Source organism: Dendrobates tinctorius, unplaced genomic scaffold (genome assembly GCF_039654945.1).
Source record: "Dendrobates tinctorius isolate UK_male_01 unplaced genomic scaffold, ASM3965494v1 ptg000046l, whole genome shotgun sequence".
Classification (NCBI taxonomy): Eukaryota; Metazoa; Chordata; class Amphibia; order Anura; family Dendrobatidae; genus Dendrobates; species Dendrobates tinctorius.
In genome coordinates, this window is record NW_027361714.1 from 86,957,785 (window position 1) to 86,984,806 (window position 27,022).

Here is a 27,022-nt window from a genome sequence, read left to right on the forward strand (position 1 = left end):
TTTTTACTGTATTATGACAGATAGGAGAGACGTCGCATTGACGGGCACAAAAAATAAGACCTGCCCTTATTTTTTTAAATCAGTTTGTGTTTCAGTTGCTAGAGAGAGATTTCTCCCGACAACAAGCAATATTGGCTGGAGGGGAAGCACCTGATGGCAGTTAATTTAGGGGTATTTTTCCAGAGAAACACAACGTTTTCTGCATATTACAATTTGGCTATTTACAGTATGGCATCTACTTTCATTTTCAGATAACTTTATTCAAGCATCAATGATCATAAAGAAATTCCTAAAAGATGTCCATATTTATTATAAACGTGAGACATTTTAAGTTAAACCGAGTAAAATGAACTGTATGGATTGAAAGAAATATCTGAATGTAATATAGCTCTTACTATAGTAGTCCTGGATTTGTAAAGATGGTAGAATTTCATGTAAAAGTAAAATTATTTAAATAGTTTGTCTGATCTTCTGGTGAAAGTATGAAGTGACAGTGTTCTGAATCTTTACAGTGTCCACACCACATGCTGTCAGGATTGTTCGGTGCTGCCGGTGAGAGTGGGCGGTCACGTGACCGCGAGTATGCAATTTGCATACATATGGTCACATGGCGACTAGATGTGAGTGGCTTCACTCAATACAAATGAGTGTGGCCTGAAGTATGCAAATCACAACATGGAAGAATCCTGACAGCGTGTGGTGTGTAGACTGTAAGGATTCAAAAGACTGCAGACTTTCACGAGAAGACCGGACAATACCTTACCCCTGTAAGTGATGTAGAACAGGGCTTCTTAAAGAAGTTTTCACACCAACAAAAATGTATTTTAATCAATAGATCTTGGAAATACAATAATTTCCATTTTTTATGTGTTTAAATAAATGTTCCTGTGCCGAGAAAATCGTATAAATGTGCCCCTGCTGTGTACTGTGTAATGGCTGTGTCTCGTACAGGTACATGGTCTGATCATACCACAGCTCCTGAGGGGAGTGTGAGGTAGACCTATGCAGACATTACAGCACAGGATCACAATTGATTCTTTCTTTGAAGTAAGGGGTACTTCACACATAGTGAGATCGTTAGCGACATCGCTGAAACGTCACAGGTCAGCTATCAATTATATGCAATCATAACATTTAACATGTACAGTTATAATAATCGCGTGTCCCCGTGTCAGTGATTGTCGATCCTCGAATAAATAGCGCACTAGCGACTCAGACAGGGACACTGAAGCAAACCGTGTAGTGATAGCGCAGTAGTGGCCACCAATTGGAGCAGAGGGGTGTGGAAAAGGCAACGCTGGAGCACGCCTATCGAGGTCTGAGTCGTCAGAATCGCTGCTGTGTGACAAGGTCCCAACGACCACTGAGGTTGTTATACGGATCGCCGTATCGTTGCTGCGTCGTTGAGTAGATCTGCTTGTTTGACAGCTTACTAGCGACCATGCAGCAATGTACCAGCGATCCTTACCAGGTCGTATCGTTGTCGGGATCGCTGGAGCGTCGCTACGTGTAACGGGACCATTGTTTAACCCCTCCCTGACATCTGACGTAATATCCCGTCCATGTGCCCCAGCACAATTAGACCATGGACAGGATAGTATGTCATGGCCAATCAGCCTGCACAAAATGAGTGTCCCATAGTGGAACAAAGTGTAAAAGTAAGAATTAAATTAAAAAAATTGTTTAAATAATTGTAAAAATATTTAAAAAAATAATAAAAAAGATAATAAAAAATCAATATTTATTCCATCAATAAATAAATATTTGAATTAAAAAAAATTTAAACAATAAAAGTTCACATATTTAGTATCGCCGTGTCCGTAACAACCCGACCTATAAAACTGTCCCACTAGTTAACCCTTTTAGTGAACAACATTAAAAAAAGGCAAAAAAACAATACTTTATCATCATATCCACGAACAAAAAGTGGAATAACACGCGATCAAAACGACGGATATAAATAAACGTGGTACCGCTGAAAACATCATCTTGTCCTGCAAAAACAAGCCGCCATATAGCTCCATCACCAGAAAAAAAAGTTAAAGCTCTCAGAGTAAAGTGATGCAAAAAGAATTATTTTTTATATAAAATAGTTTTTATTGTATAAAAGCGCCAAAACATATAAAAAAAAATAAATGAGGTATTGATGTAATCGTACTGACCCAAAGAATAAAACTGCCTTATCAATTTTACCCCACGCGGAATGGTGTAAACACCCCCCAAAAAGAAATACATGAATTGCTGTTTTTTGTTCAGTTTGCCTCACACAAATCAGAATAAAAAGCGATCAAAAAATGTAATGTGCTCCAAAATGGTACCAATAAAAACGTCAATTCATCCCGCAAAAAACAAAACCTCACATGACTCTGTGCCAAAATATGGAAAAATTATAGCTCTCAAAATGTGGTGATGCAAAAACTATTTTTTGCAATAAAAAGCGTCTTTTAGTGTGTGACAGCTGCCAAACATAAAAGCCCGCTTTAAAAACCTGCTATAAATAGTAAACCAAACCCCCCTTTATCACGCCCTTAGTTAGTGAAAAATAATAAAATTAAAAAAATGTGTTTATTTCCATTTTCCCATTAGGCTTAGGGCTAAAGTTAGCGCTGGGGCTAAAGTTAGGGTTTGGGTTGGGGCTAAAGTTAGGGTTAGGGTTGGGATTAGGGTTTGGGGTTTGTTAGGGTTAGGTTTGTGGTTAGGGTTATGGTTAGGGTTGGGATTAAGATTAGGGGTGTGTTGGGGGTTAGGGTTGGAGTTAGAACTTGGGGATTTCCACTGTTTAGGCACATCAGGGGCTCTCCAAACGCAACATGGCGTCTGATCTCAATTCCAGCCAATTTTGCAGTGAAAAGTCAAATGGCGCTTCTTCCCTTCCAAGCTCTGCCTTGTGCCCAAACAGTAGTTTACCCCCACATATGGGGTATCAGCATACTCAGGACAAATTGCACAACTTTTGGAGCCAATTTCTCCTGTTACCCTTGGGAAAATAAAAAATTGGGGGCGGAAAGATCATTTTTGTGAAAAAAATATTTTTTTATTTTTATAAACTACTGTGAAGCACTTGGAGGTTCAAAGTGCTCACCACACATCTAGATAAATTCCTCAGGGGGTCTACTTTCTAAAATGGTGTCACATGTGGGGGGTTTCCACTGTTTAGGCACATCAGGAGCTCTCCAAACGCGACATGGCATCCGATCTCAATTCCAGCCAATTTTGCATTGAAAAGTCAAACGGCGCTTGTTCACTTCTGAGCTCTGCCATGCGCCAAACAGTGGGCATATATGGGATATCGGTGTACTTAGAATAAATTGTACAACTTTTGTGGTCCAATTTCCCCTGTTGCCCTTGTTAAAATAAAACAAATTGGATCTGAAATAAATAAACATTTCAAAAATTCCTGTGAAGCACATGAAGGGTTAATAAACTTCTTGAATGTGGTTTTGAGCACCTTCAGGGGTGCAGTTTTAAGAATGGTGTCACTTTTGGTTATTTTCTATCATATAGAGCCTCAAAGTGACTTCAAATGTGATGTGGTCCCTAAAAAAAAAATGGTGTTGTAAAAATGAGAAATCACTGGTCAACTTTTAACCCTTAAATCTTCCTAGCAAAAAAAATTTGGTTCCAAAATTGTACTGATGTAAAGTAGACATGTGGGAATTGTTACTTATTAAGTATTTTGTATGACATATGTCTGTGATTTAAGGGCATGAAAATTCAAAGTTGTAAAATTGCAAAATTTTCTCCAAATTTCAGTTTTGTTCACAAATAAACGCAAGTCATATTAAAGAGATTTTACCACTATCATGAAGTACAAAATGTCACGAGAAAACATTGTGTAATTTATTATTCCAAGACCTATTGATTAAAATTAACTTTTGTTCATGGGAAAAACCCTGCAGATAGCAGATAGTGAAGTCTGTGTGTAGCTACATGCAAAGTCCATGCCAAAATAGAAAATATTTCTCCATTTACCTTTTTTATTTGTTTCCTGTATCCATGTATTGCCAAGTTTTTAACGCTAAGGTTCAGATGCGGCTTTAAAGAAGGCTACTACTTGCTATATAATGCAATTTTATTTAGAAGCACAAAATTAAAGGAATACTATTATTGCGTATGCTTTTGTATATTTTAAGCTACAAAGGTTAAGTACATATAATGATTAATTACATATAAAAATTAAGTACATACACTCACATCATCACCAAGGAGCTTTTAAACATCATCGGTCTGGAATATCAGCGAAGCAAGCACCAAGACAGAGAAATCTTGGAAATTTCACAACACTGCATGGGCGTCCCCACTTGTTCAGGTATTACAACACTGTACACTTATAAGTACAGGTACACAACTTTCTGCTTCTATCTTAGTCATGTTTCTCTGGCCTTACATAGTTCAAATTACTATGTGTAAGTCTGGTTCAGCCTTGCCGTCTAGTGGCAAGCCTTTGGGATAACATGAATGAGGGAGACGGGGCAAAAACTGAGAACAAGGATGAATTCTCATCCTCACACAATAAGAGAAAAAAGAATGGATCTACCTGTGGCAAAACATTTTTGTATCACTGGCCATAGCATAATGGACATTAAATTACTTGTACTAAAAGGTAACTTCAAGTCTCAGAGAGAGAGAAGAATCTCGGAGTACAAATTTATGAAAACTTTCAACACATTCAGTGAAGGAATGAATGTGTCGCATGGATTTATGTCTTTTTACATCAATTAAGGGATTTGCCCCTCAGACCTTCTGGGGTCATCACAACACAGAACTAGACCCCATCAGAGGGCAATAAAACTTTCAGGCTCCTTATCTATGAACTGTGCCAATATTTATGTTTAACCCTCTCCCATAATGACAATTCTGCTTCACATCACTTGTCTTATCTATTGCGTTATTTCTGTGCTGTCTTGTGTGTAAATATGTGATTCTTCAGATGTTGTATTAGTTTAGCCTGATGAAGACACCTGAGTAGTCTCGAAAGCTTGCAATTGGTTACCATCTTTTCAGTTAGCCATTAAAAGATATCAACCACTGAGGACTCTCAATTCTAAATATTCTTCTATCTACTGGCTAACATGGTACAAAGATATATATATTTCCTGTATGTATGACCAGTAATGCTGCGCTGTCATTGTTTGAATGCATTCTGTATATTTCAATATGGCCTCAAAATATCCATTTTTATATTCACACTACAATCCAATGTGAATAGTTTTGTAATACAGGTGATTAAAATTTATATAGGTTTTCCCACTAAACACATTGTATTTCTCAGGACATCTTTGTAAATGCAGCAGTAGGGCAAATGTGTGACCACTGCTTCATTCATTGTCTATAGCACTGGTCCAGATTAGTGATGAGTGAGTATGCTCGTTACTCGAGATTTCTGAGCATGCTCAGGTGTTCTCAGAGTAGTTTGGTCGTGCTTGGAGATTTATTTTGTGTCCACGCAGCTGCAGGATTTGTGGCTTCTAGACAGCCTGAAAATGTGGGGATTGCCTGTTTGTTAGGCAATCCCCACATGTATTCAGGATGTCTAGCAGCCGCAAGTCATGCAGCTACGGTGACACAAAATAAATCTCCGAGTACACCCAAACTATTCGGAGAACACCCGAGCATACTCGGAAATCTCAAGTAACGAGCATACTCACTCATCACTAGTCGATATAGCTGAGTACAGGTAGATCAGTGTATGATCAACCACCTGGACCCTCACTGATCACCAAACAGAGGCCCTGTGTCCCCTGTTCATCCCCAGTTATAGAGTAGAGTTCTAGTCACACATTCTCCCTGCCGCTCCTTTTAGCATTTATAGCATTGATAAAGATATCCAAGAGCAATTACACCCAACTGTTGGCCACTGATAAGGTGATTCAGGGGACACAAATCTTAAAAATTGGGCTGTCCTAATCTAATAGTGTTAACATATAAATAGGTTAGGTGGCAGGTTGTGTTTAACGTACATACCCTTTAATTAACTTCAGAAATAGAAAAATAATTACGTTATATTCAGATGAGATATTAAAGCCTATGTTTTGTTTTCTATAGGTTGTTCTTTCTTCATTATCTGGGCCACTCTCTTTCATTGTGCTTTGGACATAATGATATGGAATTCTGCTTTTCTGGGTATCAATTTTATGCATTTTGTTTACCTGGTATATAAGAAAAGACCCGTGAGTACTAAGCAAATACATGCATCAATTTTTATCAATTATCAGTAAATGAAATGAATGCATTAAATAGTGTTAGACCCTGCTCACACTCATGTATTTCATGGTTTGTATATGGACAGCAATGCCCGGACTGACAACAGTTTCCCTACTAGAACTTACAGCCTCATAGATGCATATGAGTCTGGAAATTTGGGTTGGAAGACCCACAGTTAGTACATCATTGCAGTCAATATACATACAGGTGCTTTTCACAAAATTAGAATATCATCAAAAAGATAATTTATTTCAGTTCTTCAATACAAAAAGTGTAACTCATATTATATAGAGTCATTACAGAGTGATGTATTTCAAGTGTTTATTTCTGTTAATGTTGATGATTATGGTTTACAGCCAATGGAAACCCAAAAGTCATTATCTCAGTAAATTGGAATACTTTATAACCTCAGCTTAAAAAATGATTTTAAAATCCGAAATGTTGGCCTACTGAAATGTATGTTCGGTAAATGCTCTTAATACTTGATCGGGGCTCCTTTTGCATCAATTACTGCATCAATGCGGCGTGGCATAGTGGCGATCAGTTTGTGGCACTGCTGAAGTGTTATGGAAGCCCAGGTTGCTTTGATAGCAGCCTTCAGCTCATCTGCATTTTTGGCTCTGGTTTCTTTCATCTTCTTCTTGACAATATCCCATAGATCCTCTATGGGGTTAAGGTCAGGCGAGTTTGACGGCAGAGGGAGGCAAGAAGTGCTCTAAAATTTCCTGGTAGATGGCTGTGCTGACTTTGGTCTTGATAAAACACAGTGGACCTACACCAGCAGATGACATGGCTCCCCAAACCATCACTGATTGTGGAAACTTCACACTAGACCTCAAGCAGCTTGGATTGTCTGCCTCTCTACTCTTCTTCCAGACTCTGGGACCTTGATTTCCAAGGTCTAGTGTGAAGTTTCCACAATCAGTGATGAGTCCAGATCTAAATCCCATTGAACACTTGGGGAGAGATCTTAAAATTTCTGCTGGCAGAAGGCACCCTTCAAGTATAAGAGACCATGAACAGTTTGCAAAAGAAGAGTGGTACAAAATTCCAGTTGAAAGGTGTAAGAAGTTTCTTCATGGTTATAGGAAGCGATTGCAGTTGTTTATTCCAAGGGGTTTGCAACTAAATATTAAGTTCAAGGTGCCAATAATTTTGTCCGGCCCATTTTGGGGGGGTTTTGTGTGAAATGATGTCCAATTTGCATTTTTCTCAGTTATTTTTGTGGTGTTCCAATACATACAAAAGAAATAAACATGTATAACAAAACAATACCAACCAAAGATAGAGCTAATCATAAGAAAAACATAACAAGAGAGACAATCAAAACATAGATATATTAGTCCACCTCAAAAACAAAAGGAGTGCTACTAGGGTCCCATAAAATATTATTATTTTTTTACTGACACATCATCTATTTGTAACTACTTTTTACATTGTTCTCTTACTAAGAGTTAGTCTCAGGATTAGGCTAGTATGACAAAGGGGTTTTTTTCAGTCTCAATGTTGTCTGCACATCTTTTTTGCACTTTGCTTTTATCAATGTGCATATGATATCTATGATTTAGGTGCTCTGGTACCACTACATAGGAGCATTCTGTTTTTTTGTACAGTTCCCAGTTTTCTGTTATATACATGTATGGATTTAATAATTATTAATAAAACTAGATGGAGGCCCAATACTATCACATCGGGAGGGCGGTACTGTCTCGATGAGGGCATGCTTTGCAGCGTTGAGAATCTCTTCCCCACCATGTGCTCACCCACGTATCGACTCTCTCTTTCCCCATGTGCTCACTTATTCCATCTGTGCTCTCTTCTTTGACCTGTCTACCCCATGTGCTATCCGCCTTGTCTGCTGTCTCTCTCCTTCCTGTGTTGTGTCTTCCCCTCATTTGCTGTCCCGTTTGAATTGTCTTCCCACTGTGCTCCGTCTCTCTCACCCATGTCTGACCGTGTACAGAACATACCACAGCTCCTGGGCAGGGGAGGAAGCAAAAGACAATACTGACATTACAGCAGGAGATCGCAGATGATACATTTTGTGAGGTAAAATATTGTTTAAAAACAGTCAGTGAAATATATTACCTCACAAAATGAATCCCCTGTAATCCCCTGCTGTAATGTCAGTATTGTCTTTTGCTTCCTCCCCTCCCCTGCCCAGGAGATGTGGTATGCTCCATGCACGGTCAGACACAGACAATTTTTAAAATGAACTTTCGTTCATGGGAAAACCCCTTTAATGTGACCGGCTTCCTCTGCCTGTGGACACGTCATGTATCTGCCGCCGGGATCAGCCGCATGATTCACTGCGCCTCCGCGGAATTCACACAGGTGCAGTGCAACGGTGTTTTGCTGGTGGTACCGTGCCAGACGCTGCATGAGTGAGTGAGTGTGTGTGTGTGTGATGCGTACGGCGTATAGAGTGTGTATGGTGCAACGGTGTTCTGCTGGTGGTACCGCGCAATAGGTTGGTACCAGCAGCAGTTTCCATAATGAGGCACCCATCACTTGGGTGTCTCAATATGGCGGTCGGTGAAATTCCTCCGCTTGGAATTCTGGGATGCGGTGACATCTGGACAGAACAGGAAATGAAAACATTACAAGGCAATTATATAAATACATATAAAATTTTATGGGACCCTAGTAGCACTCCTTTTGTTTTTGATGTGGTTTAATATGTATAGCAAAACATGTGTAACTGCAATAATTTTCTGGTAGAAATGCTTCATTTTCTGGAACAATTTCAAGGGTGCCAACAGTTTCGGCCATGACTGTACATATGTGTGAAGATAGATATATATATACAGTGGGGAAAAAAAGTATTTAGTCAGTCAGCAATAGTGCAAGTTCCACCACTTAAAAAGATGAGAGGCGTCTGTAATTTACATCATAGGTAGACCTCAACTATGGGAGACAAACTGAGGAAAAAAAATCCAGAAAATCACATAGTCTGTTTTTTTTTCATTTTATTTGCATATTATGGTGGAAAATAAGTATTTGGTCAGAAACAAGCAATCAAGATTTCTGGCTCTCACAGACCTGTAACTTCTTCTTTAAGAGTCTCCTCTTTCTTCCACTCATTACCTGTAGTAATGGCACCTGTTTAAACTTGTTATCAGTATAAAAAGACACCTGTGCACACCCTCAAACAGTCTGACTCCAAACTCCACTATGGTGAAGACCAAAGAGCTGTCAAAGGACACCAGAAACAAAATTGTAGCCCTGCACCAGGCTGGGAAGACTGAATCTGCAATAGCCAACCAGCTTGGAGTGAAGAAATCAACTGTGGGAGCAATAATTAGAAAATGGAAGACATACAAGACCACTGATAATCTCCCTCGATCTGGTGCTCCACGCAAAATCCCACCCCGTGGGGTCAGAATGATCACAAGAACGGTGAGCAAAAATCCCAGAACCACGCGGGGGGACCTAGTGAATGAACTGCAGAGAGCTGGGACCAATGTAACAAGGCCTACCATAAGTAACACACTACGCCACGATGGACTCAGATCCTGCAGTGCCAGACGTGTCCCACTGCTTAAGCCTGTACATGTCCGGGCCCATCTGAAGTTTGCTAGAGAGCATTTGGATGATCCAGAGGAGTTTTGGGAGAATGTCCTATGGTCTGATGAAACCAAACTGGAACTGTTTGGTAGAAACACAACTTGTCGTGTTTGGAGGAAAAAGAATACTGAGTTGCATCCATCAAACACCATACCTACTGTAAAGCATGGTGGTGGAAACATGCTTTGGGGCTGTTTCTCTGCAAAGGGGCCAGGACGACTGATCCGGGTACATGAAAGAATGAATGGGGCCATGTATCGTGAGATTTTGAGTGCAAACCTCCTTCCATCAGCAAGGGCATTGAAGATGAAACGTGGCTGGGTCTTTCAACATGACAATGATCCAAAGCACACCGCCAGGGCAACGAAGGAGTGGCTTCGTAAGAAGCATTTCAAGGTCCTGGAGTGGCCTAGCCAGTCTCCAGATCTCAACCCTATAGAAAACCTTTGGAGGGAGTTGAAAGTCCGTGTTGCCAAGCGAAAAGCCAAAAACATCACTGCTCTAGAGGAGATCTGCATGGAGGAATGGGCCAACATACCAACAACAGTGTGTGGCAACCTTGTGAAGACTTACAGAAAACGTTTGACCTATGTCATTGCCAACAAAGGATATATCACAAAGTATTGAGATGAAATTTTGTTTCTGACCAAATACTTATTTTCCACCATAATATGCAAATAAAATGAAAAAAAACCAGACAATATGATTTTCTGGATTTTTTTTTCTCAGTTTGTCTCCCATAGTTGAGGTCTACCTATGATGTAAATTACAGACGCCTCTCATCTTTTTAAGTGGTGGAACTTGCACTATTGCTGACTGACTAAATACTTTTTTTCCCCACTGTATATTTATCTCCACACATATAAAAATATATAATACTATACATACTGTATATAAATAATAATAGTAATTCATAATATTTGGAAGTGAGTGTAAACAAGTTTGTGAAACCTAGGAGTTTAGTTATTTTAATGCTGGACAATTCTTACTGTGTGATGTTTGTATTGCTGTGAGATTTTTTTCCCGTAAAGTGCAGTAGATTACATAAATATTTGATGCTGTCTTTTTTTTCAAAAGACAAGTGACATACAGTTTCACTTTAGTGTCATTGCTGTCAATCCCTCACATCTAAATAGCATTGCGAAAGATCCCAGTGGTGGGTGATAAACAACATTTCAATCTGTGCCTCACTTCAGATCTACAGTATTTAGGGCCACTTTTAAACAGCAGTAGTTTGGGCAGCATTTTGGTCCGTATTAGTGTAAGCCAGAACCAGGGGTTTGAGCTATGCAAAGAGTGACGGAAACCTTATCTCATGAAAAAGTGGATGCTGCGAAGAGGAGTGTACAGGTTTATGCTTCTTCCCCTATTTGTTCCTTAGTTACTTTAACTAAATAAAAATCTTGATATTTGTAAAATGATGAACGACGCTAGAGAAATGGGACAGAATTGTAGAATATAATGTATATATATTTTGTCTAAGGCTATGGTCACAATATCAGTATCTTTTCAGTATTTCACATCAGTATTTGTAAGCCAAAATTAGAAGTGGGTGAAAAATGCAGTAGTGGTGACGTGTTTCTGTTAGGCCGGAGTCACACTGGCGAGGAATACGGACGAGTGAGAGGCGTTAAAAGCACGCATTACACACGGACCAATGATTCTCTATGGGTTTGCTCCCAACAGACGTATATTTCTCGTCCGTATTCTACGGTCCTTGCCAATCGCAGCATGCTGCGATTGTCAGCGTACTACGCCCGTAATACGCCAATGCAAGTCTATGGGTGCGCAAAAAATACGGATTACACACGGACCACACATGTGACTTGCGAGAAATACGCACCAGGTGTCTTTTAGCAAAGCCGGCAATTTAGTGCGCTATACAGTAAACTCACACTGACAGGTTTAATAAAGAAACGAAAGAATAGATATATACACATAGAATACATATATATATATATATGCATTCTATGTGTCTATATCTATTCTTTGGTTTCTGATAGAAACCCTGTCATAGGGCTCCATTATATGTCCATTTTGCAAGCCTGCGAGAAAATCTCGCCATACGGATGCCATACTGATTACATACGGATGCTGACATGCGCAAAATACGCGACCACACCTTGCTTACGATTGACATACGGAGCACTATTTAGGGGTCATTCATCCGTATTACGTCTGTAAACTACGGACCATATTTTGCGTTGGTTAGTGTGACCCCGGCCTTAGGGTATGTGCGCATATTAAGTATTTGCTTCTCTTCTCTTGCTTTCTGCATCTCTTGGCAGCAAAAACGCTGTTTTTGGTACATTTTTGCCACGAGTTTGAATGCGTTTTTTTGCATGTGTTTTTGCATGTGTTTTTGTACATCAATAAAGGCTTCTTTGAGCTAAATAAAGATATTTTGAAAAAAAGTTTTGTGATGTAATTTCTTGGTTCAACACCACCTTTTTCATTCTGATGCAGTGTGGCATCAGGGCAATGGGATTAGAGCTTGGTTTCAGTAGCTGTTATTGAGACCTAGACCTATGTTTAGTGATGAAAAGGTGTCAGCCAGACACCCTCATTACTAAGTCGGTAAGTAAACACAAACACACATACATTGTAACCAGCCTATGTTGGAGCGTTGATAGAATAAACCTACATAGGCTGTTACCAAAACCGCAACTGTAAATTAAAAAAAAATAAATAAAAAATTGTGTGGGCTCCCACGTAATTTTCATAACCAGCAGAGGGAAAGCCAACGGCTGAGGGCTAATGTTAATATTCTGAGAAGGAGCCAATATAACTGTTATCTGTGACATCAGATTTAGCCTGATGGGAGGAGTAGTCTCTCTCTCATCAGTCGACGCCTGCTGACCTATGGTAAGTTTTTTACCATGGGTCACAGTATCTCTGTGGGGTCATGCTGACATCTGACAGCATGACCCCACAGTGCTCTGACGGTGGTAACGTTCTTACCGGCGGTAACGTTACCACGCTCCGGTGTTTACCACGCTGTCACACAGATGACCGCGTGGGAAACACTATGGGAAGCTATGTAAAACCACAAACAAAAAATCAGTAAATCCGCAGCAAATCCGCAAACATTTTTATACCTGGGCATTTGACTGACTCAATTGTAGTCAATGGGTGAAAAACGCTAAAAATCCACACAAAGAATTGACATGCTGCAGAAAAAACGCACTGCAAATACTCAAGAAAAATTACTGATCTTGTGCACAGCGCTTCAGGATTCTCATTGAATTAGCTGGCATAAGGATTCCACAGCGTTTTTGGCCCATTTCCAACCGGAACAAATGCACCAAAAGCGCACTGTGTGTACATAGCCTTAGACTTTTCCTCTGACTGTCCCACTCTTGGTTTTGGCTTACAAATACTGATGTAAAATACTGACGCAATACTGATACTGTGACCGTAACCTTACAATCAATACAGGTCTGCAAGAAATTGTGGAAATGATAGACAAGAACAGTTGTGCTGGTCAGTGTTTGTCCCATTTATATAGCAGACATGTGATTGGCTCTGCATCTGAATATTGTGATTATGAGGACCCTAGAAATGGTTGATTTTATTTAATTGATCTCTGCTTTTCCTTTGCATTCTAGATCAAAATAGAAAAAGAGCTAAAAGGCATTTACCATAAAATGTTCGAACCTCTTCATGTGCCTCCTGAGCTATTTAAGAGACTCACTGGACAATTTTGTAATATTCAAGCTTTGGAAAAAGGGCAAACATATGCAGTAGAAGACAAGACTTCTGTTGATGACCGTTTAAGTATACTTCTGAGAGGAAAGTGAGTGTTTTATTTTGTTACTTGACATCTTCAGCCCCTTCTCTCCTCATCCAATTTTCAGTTTTGCGGTTTTATTTTTTCCTCTCTATTTAAATAGCCGTAATGTTTCTTTCTTTTTTTTTTGCTTTGACATAGACATGAGGGTTTTGTAGAACAAGATGTAGTTTGGAATAACACCATTCATATTACAATATAGAGTAAGGGAAACAGGCAAAAACTAATTCCATGTGCTGTGAAATGGTAAAAAAAATGCTATTTTGACATTGTCTTTTGGTTTTATTTCTACAGTGTTCATTGTACAGTAAAAATGGCCTGGCAACCCAAATATTTTATTGATTTAAAAAAAAAAATTAAATATTGTATAAAAAAATAAAAAACATTTTCTGAGACATATATATATATATATATATATATATATGTATATATATATATATACAGGGTGGGCCATTTATATGGATACACCTAAATATAATGGAAATGGTTGGTGATATCAACTTCCTGTTTGTGGCACATTAGTATATGGGAGGGAGGAACATTTTCAAGATGGGTGGTGACCATGGTGGCCATTTTGAAGTCGGCCATTTTGGATCCAAATTTATTTTTTCCAATGAGAAGAGGGTCATGTGACACATCAAACTTATTGAGAATTTCACAAGAAAAACAATTATGTGCTTGGTTTTAACGTAACTTTATTCTTTCATGAGTTATTTACAAGTTTATGACCACTTATAAAATGTGTTCAAAGTGCTGCCCATTGTGTTGGATTGTCAATGCAACCCTCTTCTCTCACTCTTGACACACTGATAGCACCACCACAGAAGAAATGTTAGCACAGGCTTCCAGTATCAGTTGTTTCAGATGCTGCACGTCTCGTACCTTCACAGATATGATTAAGAACATTTTTGTTTGAAACGTATAATCCCATGGACTTATAATTTTAACAGCATGTTTTTAAAGGCATTAAAATAAAAATGAAGTTTTAACGTCTATCCAATAATTTGGATGTCTGTTGCTGGAACTTTTTTGTTTGATTACTACAGCTGCTTTTTCTGAGCACTATCCTGGAGTCCACACCCAAAGCAATGGGTTAATCTAACAAAGGGTTAATGTCACCTTACAATCGAATGGTGACATTAAGCCTTTGTTAGATTAACCCACTCGCCACCAATATAGGGCAAAGGGAAGCCCACGCATTTTTTAACAACGAATTAACCCCTTAAAATAACAACTACAACTCCCAAATTTTGCACACAAGGCCCCATCTAATTATTAGTCAAGGACATACAAAAAAACATGAAATGAAATGGTTTACTGAATGTAAACCATGTGTCATTTCATGTCGGGTTGGGGAAGGATTTGATAGAAGCTGGCAATTTAATTAGCGGTTATTCTGCTATGAAGAACTCTGTGAAATATAAATATATATACCGTATATTTTTGTCACAATGACATGTGTGTGTGTGTGTGTGTGTGTGTGTATATATATATATATATATATATATTGTAGGGATGTGACTCGCTCAGGTGCAGCGGGAGACAATTATGAGGCAGGTTTTCCCAAAGTCCATGTGGTTTATTAACTTCATAAACCCACAAGGCAGCATAACACTGAAATGTAACCTTCAGCTCAGGCAAAGGAACAGAAATGTCCGTGGCTTCAGACTCGGACTGAGAGTCTCAGCACATGCTGGGAGGTGTAGTCCTCCCCATATACAACTAATATACATAGGCCAGGGCAATGTCCCGAGCAGCGCTCTATCTGCAGCCGCAGACCCAGGAAGGCTTCTCCTTCCTTGGAACACAGACCACTCTCTGTAGTGTCCCACCTGGACACATGGAAGTCTGTCCACACTCTGACAGACTCCCTCCACACTCTCTCACATGTGCCAAACACCTCAATTACATAGCCCTGTAACCACACCCACAGGTGATCACATGGCTATGACATCACTAAAGGTTGTATAGACACACACAGGCTTCCCTGACACAGTGTAACAGAAAGATCAGCAGTACCTCTGCTGATCAATACACCCTGGAGCCTGCATCCCAAGGCCACCCACCTTGAGACCCATAATGGTCATTTAGGACCCTGCTCCTGTTACCACACTGAATGTGCCTGTACACCCGTCCTGGGACACCCACACAGCGCCCCCTAGCTGACATAGTGGTAACTACACCACATACCTCCCCCCTCTGTTCAAACTTGTGGGGTTGAACACATGACATCACCCAGGGATCTTGAGACCTGGCACCCATGTCACCTTGCCCTACCAGTCGGGAGGACCATCTCCGTCTGTTTCGGTAGTCATACTGCATATTTACGTTAGGCCTCCCCTGCCCCCAGCGGTCAGTATCTCGGCCTTGGGCTTTGGCCTTCCCGTCAACGTCCGTCAGTGTGACCAGACACTCTTTAGTCTCCACCTGTCTGCAGTGTGCTTCATCACGCGACCTTTCTCTCACTGGCTGGCTCTCCCAGTTCGCACGGTCATGAGTCCCACGTCCAGCTGGGCCAACTGGCTGGTCTGAGTCTGACCCTCTGTCGCTATGTCCACCACCGAGTCTCGTGCCTATGTTACTAAGATTAGAACGGCCACTTGCGGACTCTCGACGTTCTTGCCTTCGACTACCTGTCCTTTCATTCCTTGGAGGATCCCTTCGGGTCCTTACACCTTGGGTTGGAGGGGGACGCCACCTGACGTTCTCTATCTGCTCATTCATCTGCAGTCGATCCTGTCTTAGCTGCTCAATCTCCTTCAGGTACGCTACCCGATATTCCAGGAGCATGCAAAGCTTCCCAATGCTTTCCACTGAACCAACCACAATGACAGGAACCATGTCATCTTCAATAACGACTTGGATTTCACCAGCAGGTGGGATCCTCACTCTCTTCACACAGGATCTATTCACCATCTCCTGCATCACCTTTCCAAGTCTGCCAATGACTTTCCCCACCAGATTTCTGGGTACCGGAATTATGTCTTCCACAAAGCCCAGCCGACTTTGTGCTTCCCTTGCAAGCTCCAGACGTCGAGCGGCTTTCCTATTACGCTCCACGAGCATCTGTTTCGTGCGGAGACATTGTAGGTGCATCTCCTTCAGGACAGCCACCCTTCTCTCTGTGTCTTCCGTTTCTGCCAGTATCACCAACTGGTCTGTTTCTGGTGCCCAGCTCACACTATAGGCCTTTACTGCCTTTTTAAAGGTCTCATGCACACCTTCGCTGGCACACGCTTCTCGCACGTCTTCGGGTACCTCCATCACACACTTGAAGGTCATGGACTTGCTCTCATCCTGGACAGATGGCTCTGGGTTCCCCACGGACACTTCCCTCAAGGTATCTGCCAAGACCGGGTGACTGTCTTGTGCAGCTCTTGGCTCACCATCTTCCTGAGATTTACAGTCTTCAGGACCCTTTTCCAAGATGGGCTTTGGCAGTTCTGCCTTGCTATCAGTCGGGCAAGGCCGCTGTACGTCTTCGCCCATCCACTTCTTCTCCTGTAGAAGACCTTTTACTACTCCACTGAGTTCTTGCAGAACTTTATCTCGCTCCTCTGCCAGGTAGCGACGCTGATCCTCTCTCCTGAGAATCTCCTGTTGATGCTTCTCTTGGGCCTCTCTGAGCACCTCCATATCTTCCAACAGGGTCTTGTTCATAGTTTTACATGCTGACAGGTGACCTCTGAGCTCAGAGACTTCCTTCTCCAGCTCATCCACTCTGTGCTCAGCTGCTTGCCTTAGGACTCTTTCCCGTTCGACATGTTCTGTTACAGTCTCCTTTATCAGCTGTATCTCACGATCCTGCTCTCTTTTGTCCATCACGTGTCTCACTACTACCTCTTTAATTATATCGTTAAAGGGTACCACTGGGTCAGTCACCCCAGTTGAGTGAACCCTCCAGTTACCGTCCAGCACCAATGTGTCTAGTCCAGTCGTCTCATCTCCCAGCCCACCATCTGTCTTATCACGAGACGTCAGGTCCGTCAGTTGGGCAGATGTACTTCTTCCTCTGGTCAGTTCTACCTCTGACCTGTCCATGTCAGGAGCCGTCACTGTCTCAGTGTCCGCTTGCCCCACAGTCGAAGCATCTCCATCGTCAGACCAAACGTCATCAAACAAAAGAAAGTCCCGGCCCCTCTCCCAGGCATAGACTAAGTCCCGTGGTATTCCTCTACCTTGGCACTCACCACCTTTGGTCCCCTCAAACACTACTCTGTCTACTGCGTAGTTCACCGTGACCCCGTGTTTACAGCGAACCCTGATGTTTTTCTCGGTCAGAGAGAAAACGAGAGGAGTTCCTGTCAGAGTCACCTGACTCTCTGATTCCAGCCGACCAAAGGCTCCTTCCCGGTGCAGCATCACTGTACACATCTGTGGCCCGTCATTACTACCCGGAAAGGATATTCCACATTCTGAAAAAGACCTGCACATACACTGCGGTACTCCAGACATACCTACTGAGACACCCAGTGCTGTCACTTCTTCACACTTGGCCCCTTTCTGGACCACCACCCCGCTTTGGGTTGCCACCCCAATTTTGGTCACCGCCCCCTTTTGGAACTCCACCCCTTTTTGGGTTACCACTCCAATTTGGGTCACCGCCCCCTTTTGGGACTCCACCCCTTTTTGGGTTACCACTCCAATTTGGGTCACCGCCCCCTTTTGGGACTCCACCCCTTTTTGGGTTACCACTCCAATTTGGGTCACCGCCCCCTTTTGGGTTACCACTCCAATTTGGGTCACCTCCCCAATTTGGGTCACCGCCCCCTTTTGGGTCACCGCCCCCTTTTGGGATTTCCCCATGTCCGTCCTGCAGAACCTCTTTAGGCCACAGTTCACACAGTACAGTTTGTCTTTTAACGATACCACACAAGTCTTTGCTGGCACCACCACAGCTCCTGCTGACACTGATCACCGGCACCTCCGGCTGCTGTTCACACACATACACAGCGGCTGGTGTCACTGCAGCTCCTGCTGCGCCATCTTCGTGGACCCGCCGATCCACCGGAAGTCGCTTGTCACCTTCGTAACCCCGCCGGGTTACTGGAAGCCGCTTGTCACCCTCAAAGACAAAAAAGCCACAAAAGTGCACCCATAGGGCCTTACCAGTGCAGGTATAATGGGTTATGCAGCAATAATACAGGGTACTCACCCTTAATAGTTGTGTAAAGCCACAACTACTGTATCCGCTTAGTCATATGCAATAAAGCTGCAGCAGGATGGCGTAGACAGACAGCGTCTGCTACCAATGCTCCCAGGGCAGATCCCTTAAAGAAAACACCAGGTCCCTGTGCTACGAGACCTTCGTGACCCCACTGAGCCACAGCAAGCACCGTCAGGTTTTGCAGAGGAAAAGAAAAAAAAAAAGAAAAAAAAAAACACATGCACAGTCTCTCACATGTCCTGTTCGTGTGCCACTCAGGACGTACCGTCTCCGCCTGAGACCGTCCAACACACAGGGCACACCGGGTACTATTCAGGGAGCCGACCCTCCTCCCAGGGTCTCCCAAGACACCAGCCTCACCAGGTCCAGGGGCTCAGCGGGTGCTCTTCAGGACATCCGTCTCCGCCTGAGACTGCCCAACACACGCCTCACCAGGTCCAAGGTCATGTCACGTGTTCCAGGGATCCGATTCCTCTCCCAGAACCTCCCAACACTGACCCTCCAGGACCTTGCTCACTGACCCCTCCAGGAACACAGTCTCTCACTGACCCTGGTCAGTGCAACACAGACTCCTGTCTGTTACCTGTGTCGGCCACACAGGTTCCTGGACGCCTCTTCTCCTCAGAGGTATCCCACAAATATTAATACAGTCACTTTTTCTGACCTCGGTCAGGATTACTCACGGTTGTCAGACTGTCTGCTCTCCTGGCTCAGAATCGCCAGCGCTGCCACACGTGCTTCTGGGAATCGCTGCCCGCGTTCTCCGCCAATTGTAGGGATGTGACTCGCTCAGGTGCAGCGGGAGACAATTATGAGGCAGGTTTTCCCAAAGTCCATGTGGTTTATTAACTTCATAAACCCACAAGGCAGCATAACACTGAAATGTAACCTTCAGCTCAGGCAAAGGAACAGAAATGTCCGTGGCTTCAGACTCGGACTGAGAGTCTCAGCACATGCTGGGAGGTGTAGTCCTCCCCATATACAACTAATATACATAGGCCAGGGCAATGTCCCGAGCAGCGCTCTATCTGCAGCCGCAGACCCAGGAAGGCTTCTCCTTCCTTGGAACACAGACCACTCTCTGTAGTGTCCCACCTGGACACATGGAAGTCTGTCCACACTCTGACAGACTCCCTCCACACTCTCTCACATGTGCCAAACACCTCAATTACATAGCCCTGTAACCACACCCACAGGTGATCACATGGCTATGACATCACTAAAGGTTGTATAGACACACACAGGCTTCCCTGACACAGTGTAACAGAAAGATCAGCAGTACCTCTGCTGATCAATACACCCTGGAGCCTGCATCCCAAGGCCACCCACCTTGAGACCCATAATGGTCATTTAGGACCCTGCTCCTGTTACCACACTGAATGTGCCTGTACACCCGTCCTGGGACACCCACACAGCGCCCCCTAGCTGACATAGTGGTAACTACACCACAATATATATATATATTCTATGTGTATATATCTATTCTTTCTATCTTTATTAAACCTGTCAGTATGAGTTTACTGTATAGCGCACTGAATTGCCGGCTTTTCTAAAAGACACCGGGTGCGTATTTCTCGCAAGTCACATGTGTGGTCCGTGTGTAATCCGTATTTTTTGTGCACCCATAGACTTGCATTGGCGTATTACGGGCGTAGTACGCTGACAATCGCAGCATGCTGCGATTGGCACGGACCGTAGAATACGCCCGAGAAATAGACTGCTGATGGAAGCTGCCCCATAGAGAATCATTTGTCCGTGTGTAATGCGTGCTTTTAGCGCCTCTCACTCGTCCGTATTCCTCGCTAGTGTGACTCCGGCCTAACTATAAAACTGCTTCTTCCATGAACAACGTAAAAAAAAAATAATGGTGGAGTGAATGCGATCAAAAAGTTATCACTGTCATCTTGTCCCGCAAAAGAATAAGCTGCCATACAGCTCCATCAACAGAGAAAAAAAAAGTTATAGACCTCAGAATATAGCAATGCAAAAACAATGTTTTTCTAAAAATTGTTTTTATTGTGCAAAACATAAAGCAGTGATATAAATGTGGTATCGCTGTAATTGTACTGACCCGAAAAATAAAGGTGCCTTATCAATTAACGGCATAAAAAACAATACAAAAAAAAATTCCTGAATTGCTGGTTTGTGTTCATTATGCCTTCCAAAAATAGGAATAGAGAGCGATCCAAAAATGTTATGTGCCTCAGAAAGGGTACAAATTCATCCATCATTAAATTGCCCTCACATGACTCTGTCGACAGTAATACAGAAAGATTATAGCTCATGTATTAACGCTTCCTGACAATTTTTTTACCAGTTTTTCATGATTAGGCATATTAACCCTCCGTCAGGAACAATATTCGCACTAACTCGTAATGGAACAATGTGCCTGTCAAGCGCAGGCTAGAAAAATGCCTAGAATATCTAATTTTCTCAATTTCAGTGATCTAAAAGTGATCAGAGACCTTCATAGGGATGTAATAAAAGAGACTACACGTTATCAGGTGCAAAACAAACCCATTTACTCAACATAAAAGTAATAACTTTGATATACACAAATGTCAAAACTCCTGAGAAGTACACTTTCATTTGTAAGAAAATCTGCCTTATTTATATGAAATATCCACAAACCTTTCTCTATCCATTCATAAAACAAGCTAAATAAACAATAGTAATGACTAAAAACATTACATACCAACCTTATAAAGTGTGATGTGTTCAGGACCAATGAGCCTGAGAAGCCAGCACAGCTATATCTTCCTTCCTGAAGCTCTGCAGACCAACTGTGGTATCAGGTTTCACACAGCAGCTAGAGCCAGGAGACTATCTAGAGGGAGGGGGTTTCCTGAAAATCTGGCGAGAAGGGAGAAATGAAAGTAGAAGAGCTGTGCCTGTCAGATCCATTGTTCCTGACGGAGGGTTAATAGTATGATTCTCTTCTCTCATATGAAGTAATCTTTTTCTGTATGATTTTATTAGTCTCACTGCGTTTTGGAGATGTTTGAACCCACTTTTTTTTTTTACAAAGATGCCTATAAAGGACCTTTCACTGTATTTTTTTTATTTAAAAAAATCCACGGAATCTGGAAGTTTTCTTTTTCCTATCTGGCCCTCTATTCCAAAGTTATGCCCTCCTGTAATAATGATGCACATATTTATTATTTTTTTTAAACTTCAGATTTTATTCTTTGCATTAAATAAGAAAAAAAATAATGAAAGTTTTGTATAGCCAGAATCATGATGACAGGTCATTTTTATCACACAATGAAAGCAGTAAGTAAACCCTCCTATAAATGGAGGAATTGTATTTGATCACTGCATGTGTATATTGACTTGTAGGGAAGTGGCGCCATTTCAATGTTAGCTTTGGTTAGCAGGATCTTTAGAATCGGCACCCAGAAGAGGAGGGGAGGAGTAATGTCAGACACAGGGAAACAGATCCAGCTCACATTTACTTCAGTCACAATGTGAGCTAGCGGAACACTAAGTTTTCATGACAAATACCAGCATCTGCTGCCCCTAGAGTTTAAAAGTTAAAATATAAAAACTTTTAACATTTTTCATATTTTATCCTATTCAAAAAGTAAAACATATATTACTTTTTTATGACACATTCCCTTTAAGAGCTCCATGAGATATCTTGGCTGCTCAAGGTTGTGGAAAATATTAAGTTCTTAGAGCTGGTAATAAATATGAATGTTGTGTTCCTTCTGTTCTGAAAGCAGTACGGTGCTGCAATGGGACTATAAAACCAGACATTTTATATAATGTCTAATTTTCCTTTGTTACATATTTGAGTTGTGTTGCCCTGAAGTTAGAACTTTATGTGAAGTGCAATAGTGCAAACTCTCTAGTGGTAAAAGACAGATCATTTTGTTTTGCAGTCATTAATAAAAACAGTGTAACCAACTTTACAAAATACCAGGTACTGCTAAATTGATATTCCTACCAGATCAAATACATATTTATGTACAGTAGGCATCTTGTCTGTACAGTATGCATGTTGTGTGTAATGTGTACAGTATGCATGTTATGTGTACATATACAGTTGTGCTCAAAAGTTTAAATACCACATAGTGGTTGGGTGAAGCCATTTATTGTCAAACTACTGTGTTTTCTCTTTTTAAATCATAATAACAACACAAAACATCCAAATGACCCTCATCAAAAGTTCACATACCTCATTTCTTAATACCATGTATTGCCCCCTCTAATATCAATGGATGTTTTGGGTTGCCGTTATGATTTAAAAAGAGAAAACACAGTAGTTTAACAATAAATGGCTTCACCCGACCACTAACCATGAGTGGAGAAAAAGGTTTGGTGTTATCATTCATATTCTCTGTAAAAAGGCCAAGAAAGCAAACATTCTGCCAGAGTATGTAAAGTTTTGAGCGCAACTGTACATAATAGAGTTTATTGTACACCTAACCTTCTCTGGATTCTTAATTAGATACCATATAGTCAGGGTTGAAATACAGGCCTTTCATTTGAATGTGCACATGGTGTTATGTTTTTGTGCTTTGTGGATTATGGCTGAACAGGGGATATATACAGTATATATCACATTGAAATGAAATGTAAAATTTATTTTATTTTTTTAATAATAAAATATATTATAGAAAGTTTGTTTTAATCTTATAATTGCAGATCATACTATTCTAGTTTTGTACATGTTATGGGAGAAGCCTTTCTCTTTGCCAACAAAATTTAGAGATAAGGCGTACAGCAGCAGTTTACATTTTATTGTAATTCTGTCGATGATTTTAATGAGAATGCTGAAAAGTAAATCGCTACCAAACAGGAAGTATGTGCCTAATATTAGGCTTAGCATCCAGAGGGACAATTGCAAATTTTTTCTGCTTTTTTTTTTTTTTTTTAAATAAACTTGTGATAACATTCTCGGGGTCTATGGAGTAGACATAAATATCTGCAACTGTGGTTATCTAGGATAGTCAAGGGTTTGATTTCAACATCCCTGGCTATTTTGTCAGGATTTATGGTGGTATAGGACAGAAAGGTGATTAATGACACTATCATTGAGGGTCTAGAACTGTAAAAGAGTAATATCAACATCCCTGGTAGACTAGCATAAGGTACCAGAGGGTGGTAGCCATGGTCGATCTGCTTCTCCATAACACCCTGGCACTTTACAGGAAAATTGTGTCCCAGCCGCAGTGTGCTGTCTAATGTAGGGTACATTACACTTTCTTTCAGGCTGCAAGCCTTCGTTGTCTTCCATTCTCTATCTTCAGGAACAGCCGCACACACATCAGGGGACACCCAGTTATTTTCAACATTCAATAGTTTACTCGGCAGTTTCAAGTACATCAGATTGTATATTCTAGTATTAGGCACAACACCCTTTCTTATTTAAGTAATACAGTACATTTCCCACTTCACTTTCCGTTCTTCCTGAACTATCCCTACATCCACTGATCCTGCCAGCCCCAGGGATTTCTTGTTCAGTCCTGCAGTATATCTGAAATCTATTACTTTTACCTCACGACCTCTTTATGGAAGGGGTTAAGGTACTCTCCATGGCACCTGTATCAAGCTGTAGGCTCCAGATGTTGCATGGAGTTTTGCAAGACCTCATACTGCTTAGAACACTTTGTACATGCTTCTGCTATCAGCCCTCTTGCACCTTGAACATCACCTTGTTACTTAGCAAAAAAAATTTCCTCTAGAAACAGAAAGCAGTGTCCTTTTATTTGTCCCTACCCTTCCCACTGTGGACTAGAAGAAACACTTAACTACCGTATATTTGTCCCTACAGCCTGTAGCTGGGCAGATCTCCCTTACAAACACTGTGCATCTTATAACAGTATTCACTAAGCATATTACACTCTATATCCTAAATCTTAATCTATATCTTACCCTATGCAGTCCTATGCTGTACACTACGTACACTATCTTTGTCCTGAGCATTAAACTATGTCTTATCCTGTTCTTACCCTATGCACATTCTGCTCTACGCACTACTCACGTTGTACATTAACTCTCTACATTACTTATACGCTGTACACTGCCATAATACACTACATTTCAATTCACATCATAGCACATAACTAACATATCTATATGTAAAAACGCATGATACTGTTCACATGACTGTTGTCTGCAAGGACAGGAATGCGACAGTCCTTACTTACCATCCTTACAATAGATCAGAAAAGGGATTATTGTTTTCGCCTCTGGTGGTCTAAAGCAGTAAAAAGGTTACTGAAACCATCTCCTGCGGTGTCGAGTAGTGAAATGCCTTTATTTTTATGGGTCTCTTGTCAGAGAAGGTGTTAATAAACTCATTCTCGATGGGGATAGATGGAGTGTTAATTTTAGTATTCCTGATAGACTAAGGCAAAAACTCGTTCCACCGCTGTATTTTTTCACAAAAACTCTTTCCACAGCTGTATTTTTTCATTACTTGGTTATGTTGGAAATTCCAAAACCATGCCCTTTAACACTGAGTTAGGCCAACTTTTGTGGCTTTCACAGCTCTTCTCTTCTGATAAGGCTTTCCACAAGATTGTGGAGTGTGTCAGTGGACATTTGTACCTCTCACTGATATTGGACAGAATTTTTGACTCACAATTGGATTCCAATCTATCCCAAAGTGTTTATTGAGGTTGAGATCAGGGCCACTCGATTTCCACCATACTTACTTTGCTCAAGTGCGTAACTCACAAATCATTACTTCAGAATATACACTAATTTTTGTTTTATTATCTTAATACATTATCAGGATGAAGGTTTCCTACAGAGGTCATTTTCTACATAACATTTATCCCAATGCATATATTGATTCTCCTGAATTCAGATCAACAGAGATGGACAGGGGTGAAAAATTTCAGGTAAACCTATTCAATATAAATGTTATGTCTATATTTTCTATCTATTTATCCTCGCTCAACATTGTGCAAGCGACAATGCGCAAGTGCATCTCCAAGCGCCACACTTCGCAAGCGTGGGATTTGCGCACTGTGACGCAAACATACCATCCTAAAAATGTTAGATGTCTCCTGCTTCCTATAGGGGCAGATACAGTATGTATTCGTGATATTTCCCCTATCCTCATGGTGACAACAGTCTAATGTGATCTTTGCAAGTTTTAAAGTACTGTGCTCTGTACTAAAGAAAGGGAAAATTGTCAACTTTTTAGTTATAAGTAAAACTTTCTAAATATTTTATGCAGATTGTAACATTAGATAAAATGTATAGGAAATATATAATTTGTACTGTCATGGATTATAAATTCTGAAATCATGCTTAAAAATGGGTTATTTCATATTTGTGTAGTTTGGAGTATTTTTTTCATAAACAAGTGGTTGGTTACAAAGTTTCTTGCCCTTTTCAGAAGTTTTTCCACAAAGGACATTTGTCACCTACTCTCTGGATAGGTGATAGATATCGCATATCACACAGGCCTCTTATCTCCATTGAGTCCTGGCACTCCCATCTTCTTTCTTGTCTCAGAAAGCATTCATTTAAGCTTTTAGGTCAGAAAACCTTCCTGCCAGTTGGCAGGAGCAAGAGATTAGCCTGTATGGAGTGTGACTCTGCCAGCCCATCAACTTCAGCCAAAGTGCTGCCATTTCTTACATCAGAATTTTTACTCCAGTCTGCCTCAATAACATTTTTGGTGAGGCTTACAACACTGATGACATGCGCCAAATTCATTAACTGGTGTGCGCCTCTTAATAAATTTGTTGCATCTTATTCCTGCATGCCTTTCTTTAAAAATGGTGTATGAAACTCCAATGTTAACTAGATGGGGATTTCCTGAAGGAAATACATGGTGCTTGAACAGCGCTGCCAGCTTTAGCTCATATGGCACCTCGGTAGCTACTTTGGCCACTTGGTAGTCACTTTGGCACATTCGGCACCTCGGTAGTCACTTTGGCTACTTGGTAGCCACTTTGGCACATTCGGCTCCTCTGTAGCCACTTTGGCCACTTGGTAGCCACTTTGGCACATTCGGCACCTCGGTATCCACTTTGGCCACTTGGTAGCCACTTTAGCACATTTGGCACCTCAGTAGCCACTTGGCAGCCACTTTGGCACATTCGGCACCTTGGTAGCCACTTTGGCCACTTGGTAGCCACTTTGGCACATTCGGCACCTCAGTAGCCACTTTGGCCACTTGGTAGCCACTTTGGCACATTCGGCACCTCAGTAGCTACTTTGGCCACTTGGTAGCCACTTTGGCACATTCGGCACCTCAGTAGCCACTTTGGCCACTTGGTAGCCACTTTGGCACATTCGGCCCATCGGTAGCCACTTTGGCCACTTGG

At 41.4% G+C, this 27,022-nt stretch overlaps 1 protein-coding gene across 5 annotated transcripts in view; it reads left to right on the top strand.

Moving 5' to 3' along the window:
• POPDC1 (popeye domain cAMP effector 1) overlaps positions 1-27,022 on the top strand; it is a 365,967-nt gene that overhangs the window by 307,589 nt on the left and 31,356 nt on the right. For all 5 annotated transcript variants that reach the window (XM_073576099.1, XM_073576102.1, XM_073576100.1 and 2 more), the window contains exons 3-5: positions 6,046-6,170; positions 13,380-13,567; positions 25,474-25,582. In XM_073576099.1, the coding sequence (XP_073432200.1) occupies positions 6,046-6,170; positions 13,380-13,567; positions 25,474-25,582 (422 nt within the window). The remainder of the gene's footprint in view (positions 1-6,045; positions 6,171-13,379; positions 13,568-25,473; positions 25,583-27,022) is intronic.